Source organism: Haliaeetus leucocephalus, unplaced genomic scaffold (assembly GCF_000737465.1).
Source record: "Haliaeetus leucocephalus isolate CR32 unplaced genomic scaffold, Haliaeetus_leucocephalus-4.0 Scaffold141, whole genome shotgun sequence".
NCBI lineage: Eukaryota > Metazoa > Chordata > Aves > Accipitriformes > Accipitridae > Haliaeetus > Haliaeetus leucocephalus.
The window spans coordinates 1,754,111-1,767,392 of record NW_010972577.1 but is presented as its reverse complement, the minus strand read 5'-3'; the positions used below and the strand labels follow the sequence as shown (position 1 = coordinate 1,767,392).

The window sequence follows — 13,282 nt, the reverse complement described above, 5'->3', positions numbered from 1 at the left end:
CATGAACTAAACAGTCATCTCTACAAATGTGGAGGCTGTTTATTAGATTATTGTGCTGACCATTTCTGCTTATACGAAAACATGCTGCAAAACAGCTTACAGCAGTACAGTACATTGGCCAGAAGAGAACTCAACTCTTTGAACAGGATATTTATTGCAAACTATTCCATCATTATTTTGCAGATCAGCTACCATTAACTTCCCCATAATAATTGTTTTTCCATTCCTCACTCCTACAGGATCTACCTTAAAGGACTTACTGGGACAGCGGGCAAAATAAGTAGTATAAGCCAACCAGGAAATGATTTTAGCACAAAGGATGCAGACAATGACAAATGTATTTGCAAATGTTCACAAATGCTAACAGGAGGTAGGAATGTTTTTTTGTTTCTCGGTCTTCCTATTTTTATTGGCACTGAAATTGTCTATGAGATAAATAGTGATAATTTTGACTTAGTAAATTTTGACTATTGAAGAAGTCCAAAACTCACAGATAGAAACACTAGTAGGGTGACTCCAAATGAAATATTTTATCATTTGACAAAGGTTAGTTAAAGTAAAACAAGAAGTTAAAACTGGAGGGAAAAAAGTCTCTAGAGTAGGTGTACAAGAAAGTTTGTAATTGTGGAACTAATCAGAGAGACAGCAGATTCTTCTTCCAAGGAACGAGAGAACATTCAGATATCAAAACATTTAACTCTCCCCCAAAAACCTGTTTTAGAGAGTCAGTTTGTCAGTGAAATGGCTCCTGATTCTTTAGGCACAAACTCTTTCCCTAACTATGCAGAGAAGAGAAGCCCCAAAAGCTGCTGTATACTGTACATGCCAAGGAAGGGTACAAGTATTTAATTCCGTATTTCAATCTAATTACGAAATGGCAAAGATACACCACATACATGAGATATCTACATTCTTCTAATGATTGTTCACTAGTTATTGGAGGCTTAGGTGATATATTTATCTGGAACCACACAAGCCATTCCGTAATTTGTCAATCTAGAATTCCACATTCTGAAATGTAAACAACTGCTTTGTGAATTTGACTTCTCTTCCTGTTATCTCTTAAGCAATGGTTCATTTCCCTATAGCACAAGTTGCAAGACAAAAGACAGCTTCAGTTTATCCAAAAGGATAATTGGATTACTGCCCTGCAAAACAGAACACACACATTATCGCCATCATAACAGAAGTATAAAAATATTATCTTATTAATAAAAATAAATTTTCCTTATGACCCACTAACAGGTCAGGGCCATAAGGATACAAAATAAGTTTGGGCGGCTTTTTTCTCCTTTTCCTTCTTACCAAGTTTCAGCAGAGAGGTTTTGAACTGATCTGCACAGAGAACCGAAACAGATAACTGAATTAATCCTCTAAAAAGAATTAAGAAAGGAGTTCAAATCTGTGAAGAACAGAAATTTACCAAAGAGCAGATAAGAACCAGAGACAACTCAGTATCATTGTAGCACAAGTTGAACTATGCCCTCAGACTGCCAACAATAATGTTTGATAGCAATTATAAATTAAGCTTGATTGAACACCTTGCCGTCTCAATTTTAAACTACAATATATTACATAAGCTTCAAGAATATGTAGTTAATACATAAATACCTTTCTTTTCTGAATTTGAGGCAAGTATTTTATACTGACACTTCCAAATAGTAAGAATGAAAACCTGGGGTTAGATTTCTTTCTCATTTCAGGACAACAAAGTGTCCTTATATACTATTTTGAAAATTACCTCTGCTGATGTTTTTCTTTGTTTTCTGTCTTGCAGGATGGTGGTTTGATGCATGTGGTCCTTCTAACCTCAACGGAATGTATTATCCATTACGACAGAACAACAACAAGTTCAATGGTATCAAGTGGTACTACTGGAAAGGCTCGGGATACTCTCTCAAAGCCACAACCATGATGATTCGACCAGCGGATTTCTAAGTGCTTTTGCATTATGTGAATTATGTATTGTATAGTCTTCAAAGACTTCATTTGCTGAGCATATAAACACACATCTGCAACTTGTCTCACTTTCAAGCCCAGAAAACATGCGCTAGTGTTCTGAAGGGATCAGTTCCGTACAGGTCCTGAATTGCAATAGCCTTGATCACCTAAAGCTCATATTATTCAACCAGACACAAAGTCTAAAGTATCAACCTGATATAACAGTGGTTTGGCCAAACGACTGAATAAAAAGAACATAGAAGAAACTGTCAGACAACTTAAGGACTCTGTTTTAGTGATCATTTATGTTATGTACGTGTTAGTAAATAACTGGAACTGTGAAAAATACCTAAAATAGTTTTAGAAATATGCATTTTGCCTCATCACTGAACTTTAAACATTACTCTAATATAAAACACTTAACTAGATCTAGAACTATTTATCTGTGTCATGTTTGCCTTTTATGTACATAAAAAAATACTGTTCTGTAATTAGCTCAATACTGTAGTTAAAGAATACATTCTTTCCCCCCCATAGTCTCCTAAACAACTTCTTACTCTTATTCAGGGATTTTTTCCAATAGTCTGTATTACTTTATTTAACAGAGGACAAATAGCATTTAATTACTTTGCATTTATTCTTGGGAAATACCGTGTACAAAAATCACCATTTCTTTCAGTTTGTACTTATTACAGTCTCTATCTTTAAGTTACAAAAATCCCTGCAAATTACAATATAGTATGTATTTCTTTATATTTTTATGAAGAATGCACTTTTTTTCCTTTCCTTGTCATTGACCTGTAAAATAACTGATAAGTATTTTATAAACCGAGACAACGGCATTAACACCAGATGTCCGGTTGTCTATGACAATCAGTTATCACCTGGTGCTGTAGTACATCTATGCATTTTGTAAAAATAACCTAAAGGAAAAATGTATGCATATACTTTGATACAATTAAATTTATGCTCACGACTTAAGATACAAATTACTATGTTTTAAAAACAGCAGAAAAAAACCCCTGAAAGTTATCTAAAGTCATACTGTTGAGTTGTTTTTTTTTTTTTCCAGTAAGGTTAGGACTTCTCCCTAGGAATTCTCCATAGGTAGGCCCTCAATGTATGCCACAATGTGAATAAATTACTCTACTGTGTGATTTTTGCTTTTTTTTATTACTATATGCTTTAATATTGTGTACTGTACACTGCTGTTCAGATTGAAAAGATATTTCTTCATAAGCAGAAAATAATTTTGTGGAGTTTTTCCCCCAAATTAACTTTCATTTTAATTCTCATGCTTAGTCTTTGCCTTAAAGTAATATTTTTGTAAAATTCTAATTTCAGCAGATGACTGAATTAGTTACAAGGCAAGAACATATCTCATACCAAAACAAAACAAAAACCCCAGACAACATTTCTGGAGGCTTACTTAACAAAAGGTATTGTGTCTTAAAAAACAGTAAATGTTTTTGAGAAAGATGGAAGAAAAAGCTTCATTTTATACTGACAGTTATTAAAGCTGCTGTCAAGAGTACCCCACCACTCCACCACCGTTCTCCACTGAAAATGCATGTCAGCATTACCGAAGGGTAGCAGAGATAAAAAATACTTCCTCTATTACTTCATGATCTGATTTTAAATAAACCTAACAAATGTATATTAACAGTCATCATCTGAAGAGTCGCATAAAATAATCTCAATTCATTTAAGATTACTGTTTAGTATTTTATTGTTTCTCCGAGCAAACTTCTAAGGATATACATATCCCAAACTAAAAAAAAAACCAAACCAACCTTCACAAAATTGCTTTCATGAATTTCTAAGAAATGTCTTAAAAAGCAAGGCTAGCAGACAGCCACCAAGCTAGTAAAGGAACTCGACATACCAAGAAGAACACAACATACCAAGAGAGGCGGAGAGAGCTGGCCTTTTTCAGCATGGAGAAGAGAAGGGGAAGAGGAGACCTTACTGCTGTCTACAACTGCCTGATGGAGGACACAGAAGACGAGCCAGACCCTTCTGGGAAGTGCACCGCAATGGGACAAGAGACAGGGACAAGAAGCAGCAAACACAAGTTGGAATTGGGGAAATTAGATTTTCTTTTTAATTTATTCATTTATTACCATGAAGGTGGACTGGACAAGTCCCTTGGAGCAGAGCGTTGAACTAGACAACTTTCAGGGGTCCCTTCTGATCTAAAATATTTTATGATTCTATGAAATTTAATAGAAATGCTGAGTCTAGATTACTGTATTTCCTGCTTCACTGCATTTAATCAGACAAGTAAATACTCCCAATATTTGAGATAGTAAGCATATCCAGCCCAATAATCTAAAAAAAAAAAAAAAAGAAAGAAAAAAAGAAAAAGAAAGGAAAAAAAAAGAAAAGCTTCTTAAACCCCATGATGGAATCTGTGGAATCTGGCAAGTATGAATGCTCAACCTGGCAAAGGAAAATACTGCTAACTTCTGGTTGATATTAACCTTCACGATTTTAGTAAGAAAACACTATATGACAAGAATAATTAAATATTGCATGGCTAGTTTCGATTTCCTGGAAAAAAGTCTTTATAAAGCTTAAGGCTTTTTGATGACTATTTTGGGAAAGTGATTGAAGATACTGATGTAGACATTGAAAGGATCAATTGTTTAATGAGACTTCCATTTTTAGGGAAAATGGAGTAATTTATCAACACAAATGTAAAATTTTAGAATGAAGATGTTTTTAAATGACATTTTATCAAAATGAGATTGCATGGCTTAAACTGCAAACACCAAAGTGAAGTGAGAGGAGGACATTTTCGAAGGAATGCAATAATAAGAAAAAGAAGGCTGCAACAACTGCTTTGGACTTGGTACAAATAATTAAAACATAACAGGAAGATAACCCCTTCTTTTAATTCCTTCCTGTAATCAAATAAACAGTATGTAAGACTAGAATGCACTTCCATTTTCTCTAAATACTTCTTAGGAAGCAGAAAAGAAATAACAAGAAAAGAAAGGGAATGTAGACACCATTCATGCTCAAATAATAATCATATCTTTAAAAATAAGATATCTGTTAAAGTAAGAAACCAGAATGACTCAAGAAGGGAACGATTGGAAAAGTGACGGAAATGTCACCTTGGACACTGACTTTGTTCCTCTGCAAGAGGAGCACACTGCAAACAGAGGCCATTCACATTCTCAGCACAACCATAACTTCCCTCAGTTTTATCTTCTCACCATCTCTCAAGCCCTCCTTACTTCTGCTTTAGGAATAAAAACTGTAAACAGAATTTAAAAAACACCCCCAGAAGGAATCGCTTCCAAAGAATGCCATGTATGTCGTTACTGATAGCATACTTGGTTATTAAAAAGGTAGTCTGAGAAGAAACAGAAAACTCAAACCAGCTTAATCTGAAGTACTATGTTCTTTTTTCATAAGAATACAGAAAAGGGGGGAAAAAGAACACATTTATTTTTCACATTAAGTTTTACCATTCTTAATGTATATGTTCTATTAAAAAAGATCTACTTTCGCCTTTTAGAAAAAATACTACACTATAATGGATGATTAATTTCTTCAGGCTTATTTCACAATAACTGTTACAGTTTCCCTACACTTTGAGAAAATACAACATATAATCATGAAAAAGTCTTCATCTCAAAGATGTAAATTTACATAAATTATAGATTTAGAAAGTAAAAAGTTCTTAATAAAATTATAGTAAAAATAAATTCAAACCCCATTAAATGTTCTTTCTTCAAAGCCCATATGAAACTTTGAGAAACAAGTAGCAGATGATAATATATTTAACTAGCAGCTACAATATAGGAGAAATTGTGAAAATTTTTTTGGCAAACCTATTAGAGTGATTGACTAGTAACCTGCTAGAATTCTACTTGTTTTAAAACCAAAATAAAATTACTGTTTAATCAATTACAACACATGGAATGCAGATACACTTGGATCTACACAGACGCACCATACCCCCACATACACACTTTTGCACTAGTTCACAATTTAGTACTTAAGAATGATCATTAAAGGCAGGAAAAATGCTTCATTTTACCTACTTTGTAGTTTTAGAAGCCCACAGTGATTTTGCATTGCCAAAGTCATTTTTGGACTGAAAATATTGAGGCCATGACCTGAATAATCTTTCCATTAGGTGATAACATGCCTTTCCAGTTTATATAAAAGCACAGATAGAAATAAAATATGCCACAAAGAAATTATAGGACATTTGTACTTAAATAAGAAGTTTGTTTATTAAGACATTAATTGGTGAATCAATTTTTTGCATTTTCCATGCATACCTAAGTTCTTGCACTCCCTTCAAAAAGGAACGGATGAAGGAGAAAATAACTCCTTATAGTATTTGCTTTAAAAAAAAAAAAAAAAAAGATTTCTAGTAGGCCTTCTTGTTCACAAAACCTATTTAGAGGGTCAGACATCTTCCAGATAAACAAAAGAAACTTCACAAGCTTAAAGGGCCATTAAACTTACAGGAGCTGCAGGGAAGATGGATGAAAGCTCGAATGGTTCCTCTGAGATCCAATGGCCCAATTCCAAAGACCACAGAACCTAAAATAAATTAAGTGGTAAGTAGAACTCTCATAATTTCTAAAATAGCAAACTCTTTGAATGTCTAATTAGAAGTAACAGTGCAGTTGCAACAGTTGGTTTGATATTTCATTTACCCAAACCAAATGATTTGCTGAAAAATCAAGCAATCAGAAAGATACAAATTTTGCAACAGAAACAAACCATTAGAATACCAAAGTCATATTTCTATGCATAGCTACATTAAATTTTAAAACCTTGTGAGGATATTAGAAAAGTCAATTTTTTGCATCACGATACATAAAATTAGAGTAAAGATTTGAAAAGGGAAGTCCTACTATATCAGTTCTGTTCTCTTGGTTCAGTTAATCATTGAACTTCATAAGGATCCTGTTGGCCCATTTCTCCAGCCTGTCAAGGTCCCTCTGGGAACACCCATCTGGTCTATCAAACACTCCTCACAGTTTTGTAACATCCACAAACTTGCTGAGGGTGCACTCTTCCCCATCATCCAGATCATAAATGAAGATGATAAACAATATTGGACCAGTATCAACCCAGCTGGATGCCTTGGAGACTAGCAATCCTAGCGCTTTGGACTACTTGCAGACTTCTGTGCCCATCGAGGCCATCACAAAATGGTTAACAGAAAAAAAACTTACTTGAAATGGTTATATTTTCAGTTTCTGCAATACACTATATTTAGGGTTGGGGTTGTTTTTTTTTTTGGTAAAACTTTTCCAAAACTTCTCTATCCAGCATTTTTCCTGGGTTCATTTTCTAAACCATTCTTCAAAACAATTTATCATTGTAAGTCACAGCTGGTAGACTATAATACTAAAAGTCTCAAAAAGAGTGTTCAGAGACTATCCCTCAAGTGGCAAGAGCCTTGTTTTTGTGGGAAAATGGAAAAAGACTGATGTTCCTACCATGGCTCTGCCCTTGCGTCACATAAAGGGCATTTTCCTACTAATTTTTAGATAGTCTAAATTCTGAAGCACGCTCTGATGGAAGAGGAGTTTATTTTCTTCATTGGCTTCATCAACGTGAGCTGAGCCATAAAGCTTTTCATATAGGTAAAAGACTGGTAAGTTCTTTGCCAGGTTTGTCCAGAACATGATTCATACATGCAACCTTAAAAACCACAGCAACCCCCCCAATACCCTGCTGCTCCTACAGCAACAGGTAGTATTAAGTGAACAAGATGTGTACGTATACCCCCAAAATGGGATTTATGGAATTTATTAGAAAGTAAATCCTTGTGTTTAGGATAATTCTACCTCTGGCAGTCACATTTTCCCCAAACAGTTCTCTAGCCATTTCAAACAGATGACATCTGTTTCTTACTGTTAGCACAGCCATGCACCACTGAACTGTTGTTATTATTCACCTTAGAACAAGCAGAATTTCATCACTGCGTGAAATTATCCCCATGCTTGATTCACAATTAACTGAAATATTCTGTATTTTTTTTTATTCTTTTGGAAGATGCCACACAAATCCATATATTATTAGTTTTAATTTAAATTCTAAAACTTTACCTCATGAAATTTGGGAAGTGGTGTTATGAGATGTTCCCCTTAGACAAAAACTGGCATAACAGATTATCAAGCATGATAAAGTTATCCTTTACAATGTTACAACTCAGTAACTAAACAAGATTCTAAGCTGACCTGACTGATTATAAACTAGTAATGTAAATCTTATAAAATGGCCTAATTGTATGTAGAAGAATAACTTTCTGTAAAGGGCTCTTTTGCCCCAAATCTGTTGCTACAAGAAGCACATTGCGAACTGAATTTAGAAAGTAATTTTGTTATCAAAACCTAGTTCTGTAGTCTTTAGTCCAAAGTAGCTTATGCTTGACAACTTTCAAGGGAACCAGCAACCTCTACTATGCACTGCTACAAAAGCTGGAGTTTTGTGTGATATGGCGAGTGGTGTTTTACTTGTGAGGGGAGGTGTCCAATTTTGCAGGCTATTGGAAGAGAACAGTGATTTTTTGTTGATAATGAAAGGCAGCATATCTTCAAACTTATTGTTGAACTTCAGAACAAAAATTCAAAGAATATTATGTTTACTTTTAGAAAACGCACAACCAAATATTTGAAAATGCAACAACTGTACAAAAAGCAAAAATAATTTCTGTAGTCATTATATCACAACCAAACCTAAAAATAAGAGTTAAGCACATCAATAAATCAAGGACCTTTAAAAATATTCAAAACCTAGTAATGTGTTGCTGTGTTTAGCCAAGTATACGAACTTCCTAAAAACATACAGTTAAGACTGCAACTTAGGATTTTAAGTTATAAATTTTAAAGTGGTACCTGTGTATGTTTTTTACAATTACTTTTTACAATTTACAATAAGAATATTGAAAGCTGTTAGCTTTATACTTATAGCTGTATATATTTATTGCAAATAAAAGAAACTTGTTAATCCAAACCATTTCTCTTTTAATCACAGTATAAATCAGCTTTAACTGAACCAAGAAAATTGTAAATTCTAATACAATTCTTAGAGACATACTGTGTGAAAATAATTTCTTTGTAAATAATGTTGAGCAGGAACAGATGTACCATGCTGTATAATGTGTACAACATGTCCTTATAGCGCCAAAATGATGTTTGTACCAAGAGTAACTGGCAAACACCACAAATAGATTAAAACATAAACCCAAAAGATTAGTTATGATTAAGTAATCCCATTTCATTTTCCAGGCCAATTCTACAGTAACAACCTCTATCAATCCTTGTAGTATTTACAGAATTTTGTTTAGAAATTAATTTTGTTTATCTTAACAAAAGATGGATTAATGCTTGTCTATTGTGGTTCTGGAATTGAATACAAAGGCATCATATCTACTTTCATAGATGAAAAGAAAATTAGATACAGAGTTCATGAACAGGTCCTGCAGTAAATAATCAGGTCACCACTCACTAAAACATTCAGTTTTCATGAACACAAAGGCAAGAGCTCTCCATTCTAAGTCACTGAAAGTTTGCTTCTGACTTTGCCAGAGAAATTTTCAAGCAGTGTATTTGCATAGCAACACTAAAAAAACCACTTCAAATTCACATAGGACAAAACCAAGTTATGATTTGCAATATTATTCTTAAGCACTTTTTCTTCATAAGTCAGTAATACCTTCATATTCAACAGTTCCTTAGAATGTGGAAAAAGACTAAGAAAAGCTGAAATACTTCAGAATATAAAAGTGTTTATATTGAGAAGTAAGAGCTATCTAGAAGTTTTCAAATCTGCAGTTACAAAAGATTTAGCTTAAAATGTAATGATAAAGCAGTACAGTATGGATCAAGCATTAATGCTGGATATAGGAGTATCATAAGTTAGGAAAAATACACCTGATAATATTGAGATATTAAGAATGTATCAGATTCTAGTAGAATGCAGTCTTGCTGGTCACGGAGGACACAAGAAAGGAGGAAATAGGGAGGGAAGATAAGAGTGGGAAAAACATAGTTTTTCTGTGGAATTCTTACAACCTTAAAGAATGTTTTCCTTGGCTTTGGACTCTAGAATCAAGTTGATGAATCTTCTGTTACATTGTCCTCAAATATGGACTATTTTATCTAATTCGGTAGCAGGCAACCTGCAGGGCATGGAGCTCCAACAAGTGTCCTGTGTGTTATACAGCTGTAAGGTTAGCCTTGGTGCAAAGTTCTCCTTTGCATATCCACACCAGCTATGTTCTTTTATTCACACTATATAGGAAAATTTATGTCAAACATCAAGTTCTCAAGGGTCTGAGAACACACTCTTTGACTAGTCATTATTTAAGGCCTCTTACCCATCCAGCTAGCACACTGAATGATCATACCGTTACTTGTACTTGAATAACTCATCTTGAAATATGTAAATAGAGTGCTATGAAGATTAAATGTCTAATAGTAAATACAATATTATTCCAAAATCCATCTTTAAAAAGACCATTTTAGGTTTTTCTCAGGAGAAGAAAAAAATATTGCAGCCTATATTATGTCTCCATGTTACAAGTCAAAAGGCAGAGGTAGATAATATTTCAGCTTCTTAAAATGTTGAGAAACATCTTCAAAAAGACAATCATTACTGCTCAGAATTAATACCTGGTTTAAAAGGTACTACAGATCTCTCCAGACTGATTGATTATTTTATTTGAACATTGAACTGAATTTAACATCCAATTTGAAGTATTTTACCAATGAAAGTACTTATGGTAGGTTTGACTACAGTATAGAAAGGCATTTAAAGGATTCAGTATTTTAGCATTAATAAAAGGAAGAGATTATTTTGCTCGAATGAAATTCTCCTGACTAATTTTCTACAGAATTCCTCATGATGGTTAAGTAAGGCTTCAGCTTTCTCTTCTCTAGTTAAAGTATTCAGTTAACAAATTTGGGTAAAAAGGTGGCAAAATTATGCCAGTGACACAATTAGAAATAAGACAACAATGCTCTTACATGATAAGATGCATAGATTTAACCAGATTAAGAAATATTTTTTTTAAAAAAGTTTAAAGCAATATTTTCTTTCAGTGAAATAAATGACTTAATTACTTGAGGGATTAGACATTTATGGACAAAGTTGTACCCAGCCTCAGTGAAAGATTTAAGCACAGTTCTAAAAAAATTTGAAATAGCAATATTTACAGATAAGCAGATACTGTAAGAGTGAAGAAACTTGTGAATTGGAGGACTGAATTCTGAAGTTTTTCTCTAGTTCCTTCTCATGTGACTCTCCTAGTAACTTCAGAACTTTGTCTAAAGAGCAGCCCAATAAAATTAGTGAAGACAGCTTCAACATTTGATCCAATAATATTTTCAGGAACAAACTAATCCTTGGAACAATTCCATTGAACTTATTGGTATTATATGAGGGATATAGATGATCCTGTGATGAATCTGAAAGGTAGACTGTAGGACAGCTGGAGAAAATCTGGCATTGCTACTAGTCAGTACTGGTGTTGATGTTTTCACCATGGATTGGTTCAGAGAAGCACAACGCATAAAATGGGCAATGAAATTCCAGGACAGCAATTGCCTGAATACTGATTATCCAAATGCTGCCTTATGTGCAAAGATAGGATACTATTTTACTGGATTTTTATAGTAGTTATCTACATCTATAGCTATCTTAGTAGTTATCTGAAGCTTTTTCTCAAGGTAATATATAGCTTTCATGTTTGACTACCCTGTTACAAGAAAGTAACTTGTAGCAAATATGTTGTTACTTGTTTAAAACTCCATACAAAGCTAAGTGTGGGACAGATATTTAAACGTATTTCATTCACGGACACATGGAGTCATATAATAGTTGAGGCTGGAATGGACCTGTGGAAATTGTTTTGTCCAAATCTCCTGCTCAAATACGTTCCTCTTAAAGTAGCCAAGCATGCTGTTGGTCTTTTCTGCCACAAAGGCATATTACTGGATCGTTAAGGTGACCAAAGACGCAAACACCTTTATTCCAAGGGAAATTAATCACCAAGAACTTCTGAAAACCCCAAAGTAGACCGTTAACAGTCTTCAGATAACTACACGTATAACATGATATTTCAGCTATACAAAATAAGTTTAATTTATTTTGTAGTAAAATTAAAAAATATGTCTTACCCATTCATAAGAAACAATCCAACACCCACGAGCAATTCCCAGCATAACATTCAAGGTACGACGAGGACTCCCTGTAACTACATGACTTGTTGTTTCACATACATCATCTGAGAACAAAAAGTCTCCAAGTTTATTCACCACCTGAATTACTGTGTTTTGCTTCCTAAAAAGAAGAAAAGGAAGAAAACCATACAATGTTGAATGGATATGCAGAATTATAAAAGCATATACACACACAACACAAATTAACTCAAACTCACCTCATTTCTTTCTTCACTAATCATTTATCCTTTTCTTACTGAGCCTCTACCCACTTGCTAGCCCTAAGTTCATTAGCCTTCCCACAGAGTCCAAACAGACCCTTTTCTGTTATCACACAATGATATCTACTTGCACATCAATGCTTTTTTGTGCCCCACATCGATCTTGTGTGTTTAAAGAGAAGCTTTTGAGGCAGAAATTATCTAACATATTGTTTGTGTACAATGCCTAGTACAACAGAGCCTCATTCTTCGTTGCTTTTGCAGTGCTATCAAAAAAAGAAATTCCAGGAAATGTAAACATTTAGACACTGCACTCTTGAGAGGTTTTCATTAGGAAGCATCAGATTTTCAGCATCAGAATAAAATACTATGTCTAAAGTTAGAGAGAATTCCTAAAGTTCTGACTTGCTACCTATATATCTGAGCCAATATTTCAATTAAAAAGTTACTCATCCTTAAATACAATTATAAGTATAAAATTAAATATAAAATCCAGAATGGCCACCTATAACTGGAATTCTAATTTGAGTTCTCTACATAGCTACGCTGAAGCACATAAATACATCATCGTGAAAACATTGAGATCTTGGTATCACTAGAGAAAAGCTGTTGCATGAGAACAATGTATTGTTCTTATTAATTATTACTTTTATAAATCATTATTATAAATGATCATTAAAGATCTGTAAATGAAAGCCCAGTTTCGGTGCCCTGTCTGCTCCCCCCAGCTGACTTGGAAATGTCCACAGCACGCTATACAAGATAAAACAATTAAGCACAACCTTGAACACAGTCACATCTATCACAATGGTGATCCTCTCAGGCAAAACATTTAAGTTTATCACTGACATAATGCGAGCGCACTCAGAACATCTCCAGAAGCCTCTGGGGTTACTTCATTCTCACTACCTTTCA

General features: G+C 34.0%; 2 protein-coding genes across 4 annotated transcripts in view; one reads left to right on the top strand and one right to left on the bottom strand.

Annotated features, from left to right (window-relative positions):
- Positions 1–2,501, top strand: part of ANGPT2 (angiopoietin 2) — a 43,330-nt gene extending 40,829 nt beyond the window's left edge. For both annotated transcript variants that reach the window (XM_010561070.1, XM_010561071.1), the window contains 2 exons: positions 240–370; positions 1,778–2,501. In XM_010561070.1, coding sequence (XP_010559372.1) covers positions 240–370; positions 1,778–1,938 — 292 coding nt within the window. In that variant the 3' untranslated portion in view covers positions 1,939–2,501. The remainder of the gene's footprint in view (positions 1–239; positions 371–1,777) is intronic.
- Positions 2,502–5,940: 3,439 nt separating this feature from the next.
- The window catches only part of MCPH1 (microcephalin 1), a 47,906-nt gene continuing 40,564 nt past the window's right edge, over positions 5,941–13,282 (bottom strand). For both annotated transcript variants that reach the window (XM_010561067.1, XM_010561068.1), the window contains 2 exons: positions 12,105–12,267; positions 5,941–6,510 (listed from right to left, as the gene is read on the bottom strand). In XM_010561067.1, coding sequence (XP_010559369.1) covers positions 6,412–6,510; positions 12,105–12,267 — 262 coding nt within the window. In that variant the 3' untranslated portion in view covers positions 5,941–6,411. The remainder of the gene's footprint in view (positions 6,511–12,104; positions 12,268–13,282) is intronic.